The sequence below is a fragment of the Mustela nivalis genome (assembly GCF_964662115.1).
Source record: "Mustela nivalis genome assembly, chromosome: 17".
NCBI classification, from domain to species: domain Eukaryota; kingdom Metazoa; phylum Chordata; class Mammalia; order Carnivora; family Mustelidae; genus Mustela; species Mustela nivalis.
The window spans coordinates 38,719,389-38,721,604 of NC_139036.1; the positions used below are offsets into that span (position 1 = coordinate 38,719,389).

The following is a 2,216-nucleotide window of genomic DNA, read 5'->3' on the forward strand; positions in this document are numbered from 1 at the left end:
GATGGGCTGCGGGTGATTGAAGTGTCTTTGTCATGCTAATGCTTGGGGGGTGATGGATGGGCGCTGGGGCTGCCAAACTCTGGCCCGCTGCGCCCATTGGCCTGGGAGAGATCACATGCGCCCCTCCACCCCCACTCCCTACCCCCTTCCTGGGGGAGCCCTGGCCCAAGCGAGCTGGGCCGGGCCATGGATGCAGGCTTCAGCGCTGTGACATACTGCCGAAAGGTTGTAGGGCAAGAGGGTGTCTCCCCCAAACGGGCCGACCCTCCTGCGGCCTCCACGCATGGACTATAATAGGATGAACTCCTTCTTAGAGTACCCACTCTGTAACCGGGGACCCAGCGCCTACAGCGCCCACAGCGCCCACAGCGCCCCTACCTCCTTCCCTCCCAGCTCGGCTCCGGCTGTTGACAGCTACGCAGGCGAGACCCGCTATGGTGGGGGACTCCCCAGCCCCGCGCTCCAGCAGAACTCAGGCTATCCCACCCCGCAGCCGCCTTCAGCGCTCGGGGTGCCCTTCCCCAGCTCCGGGACCTCGGGGTACGCCCCGGCGGCCTGCAGCCCCAGCTATGGGCCCTCTCAGTACTATCCTCTGGGCCAACCCGAAGGAGATGGAAGCTATTATCATCCTTCGAGCTATGGGGCCCAGCTAGGGGGCCTGTCCGACGGCTATGGAACCGGTGGAGCGGGCCCGGGGCCGTACCCTCCCCCGCAGCCTCCTTTCGGGAACGAGCAGACAGCGAGCTTTGCATCGGCCTATGCTGAGCTCCTCTCGGAGGACAAGGAATCGCCCTGCCCATCAGAACCCAGCACCCCCACGGCCAGGACCTTCGACTGGATGAAGGTTAAGAGGAATCCCCCCAAGACAGGTAGGAGTCAGGCGTGGTCACCTCCTCTCCGGGGCTCAAAGACAGGAGGGTGCCCCCAGCCTGGGCTGGTAGGACAGGTGGAGCCGCCCCCGTGGGGGCAGGTGAGAGCACTTCGCCCCCATCTCAGGTCAGCAGGGCTTTTCCCACCCAGGGAGTGCCCGGCTACCCTGCAGGGAAGTCTGCACGCACCCCTGCTTCCTCATCTCTGTGTCCAACGTGGACTCTGCACCCCGTGCCGGGTGGGGGACGGAAGTGCCGGGGTCCGTCTGAATTTGGAGGTCACCTTGGGGGTGTCTGGCGATCCAAGGGCACGTTGAGAGCTAAGCTGGACAGACGTTGGGGGTGCAGAGCTGGCCCGGGAGGAGGAGAGGGGCAGGAGGAGAGGAGGAGAGCTGACGCGGCCCTTTCTCCCGCCCCGCCCCTAGCCAAGGTGTCGGAGCTGGGCCTGGGCGCGCCCGGCGGCCTCCGCACCAACTTCACCACGCGGCAGCTGACCGAGCTGGAGAAGGAGTTCCACTTCAACAAGTACCTGAGCCGCGCCCGGAGGGTGGAGATCGCCGCCACCCTGGAGCTCAACGAGACGCAGGTCAAGATTTGGTTCCAGAACCGGCGCATGAAGCAGAAGAAGCGCGAGCGGGAGGGAGGCCGGATGCCCCCAGCCCCTCCGGGCTGTCCCAGGGAGGCGACTGGAGACGCATCAGACCAGTCGACGTGCACCTCCCCAGAGGCCTCGCCCAGCTCCATCACCTCCTGAAAGAAACCTCACCAACCGTGGGGGCTCCTCCGCTCTTCCGAACCCAGGCGTCGGGCGACCCTCACCAAGGCAGGGGCGCCAGGTTACAGCTGGGGAGAATAGGGAAACACTTTCCTCTGGTCTGGGCGGGGTGTTGCTGGCTGGGGACTCTATAGGACCCGAGACCTGGGAGACGATGATGCGGAATCCTGTCAACTCTGGACGGAAAGGCTTCCTTCCGCCTTTCATCTGGGGATCAGCACGTGGGTGGGGTAGGAGCAAGCGTCATCCTCCCGAATTCTCCTTTCCCTTCCAACTTCCTCGTATTCAGTTCAGTGCCTTTGAGCCGCGAGGACTCTTCTGTGCTGGGATCCCAACTCCCCCATTCTAGGCTGGCACAGAGGGAAGGCCTTGAAGTGTCTCTTGGGGGAGGCTTTTGGGTGCAGGCATAGGACTGATGCTTAATCTCTTCCGTCACCACAGACCTTACAATAACACCAGCTGCCTTGTGACAGACCAAAAACACCCCCCCCCCCATCTAACCTTATTAACCCCCTCCTGGCACATTTGTATTGCACTAACGCAGCCTCCAGAGGTTGTTTTCTGAGACCTGC

The 2,216-nt window shown here is 63.4% G+C and overlaps 1 protein-coding gene across 1 annotated transcript; it reads left to right on the top strand.

The window, feature by feature from the left end:
- Positions 1-268: 268 nt before the first annotated feature.
- HOXB1 (homeobox B1) lies at positions 269-1,756 on the top strand. The gene is made up of 2 exons (XM_082704858.1): positions 269-869; positions 1,295-1,756. The coding sequence occupies exons 1-2, from the start codon at positions 284-286 to the stop codon at positions 1,621-1,623; spliced, it is 915 nt and encodes a 304-aa protein (XP_082560984.1). The 5' UTR covers positions 269-283; the 3' UTR covers positions 1,624-1,756.
- The last annotated feature ends 460 nt before the right edge of the window (positions 1,757-2,216 follow it).

Coding starts and splice junctions, on each gene's coding strand:
- HOXB1 (XM_082704858.1), top strand. CDS start 284: ATGGACTATAATAGGATGAACTCCTTCTTAGAGTACCCACTCTGTAAC. Junction 870..1,294: donor GAGGAATCCCCCCAAGACAG/GTAGGAGTCAGG, acceptor CCCCGCCCCTAG/CCAAGGTGTCGGAGCTGGGC.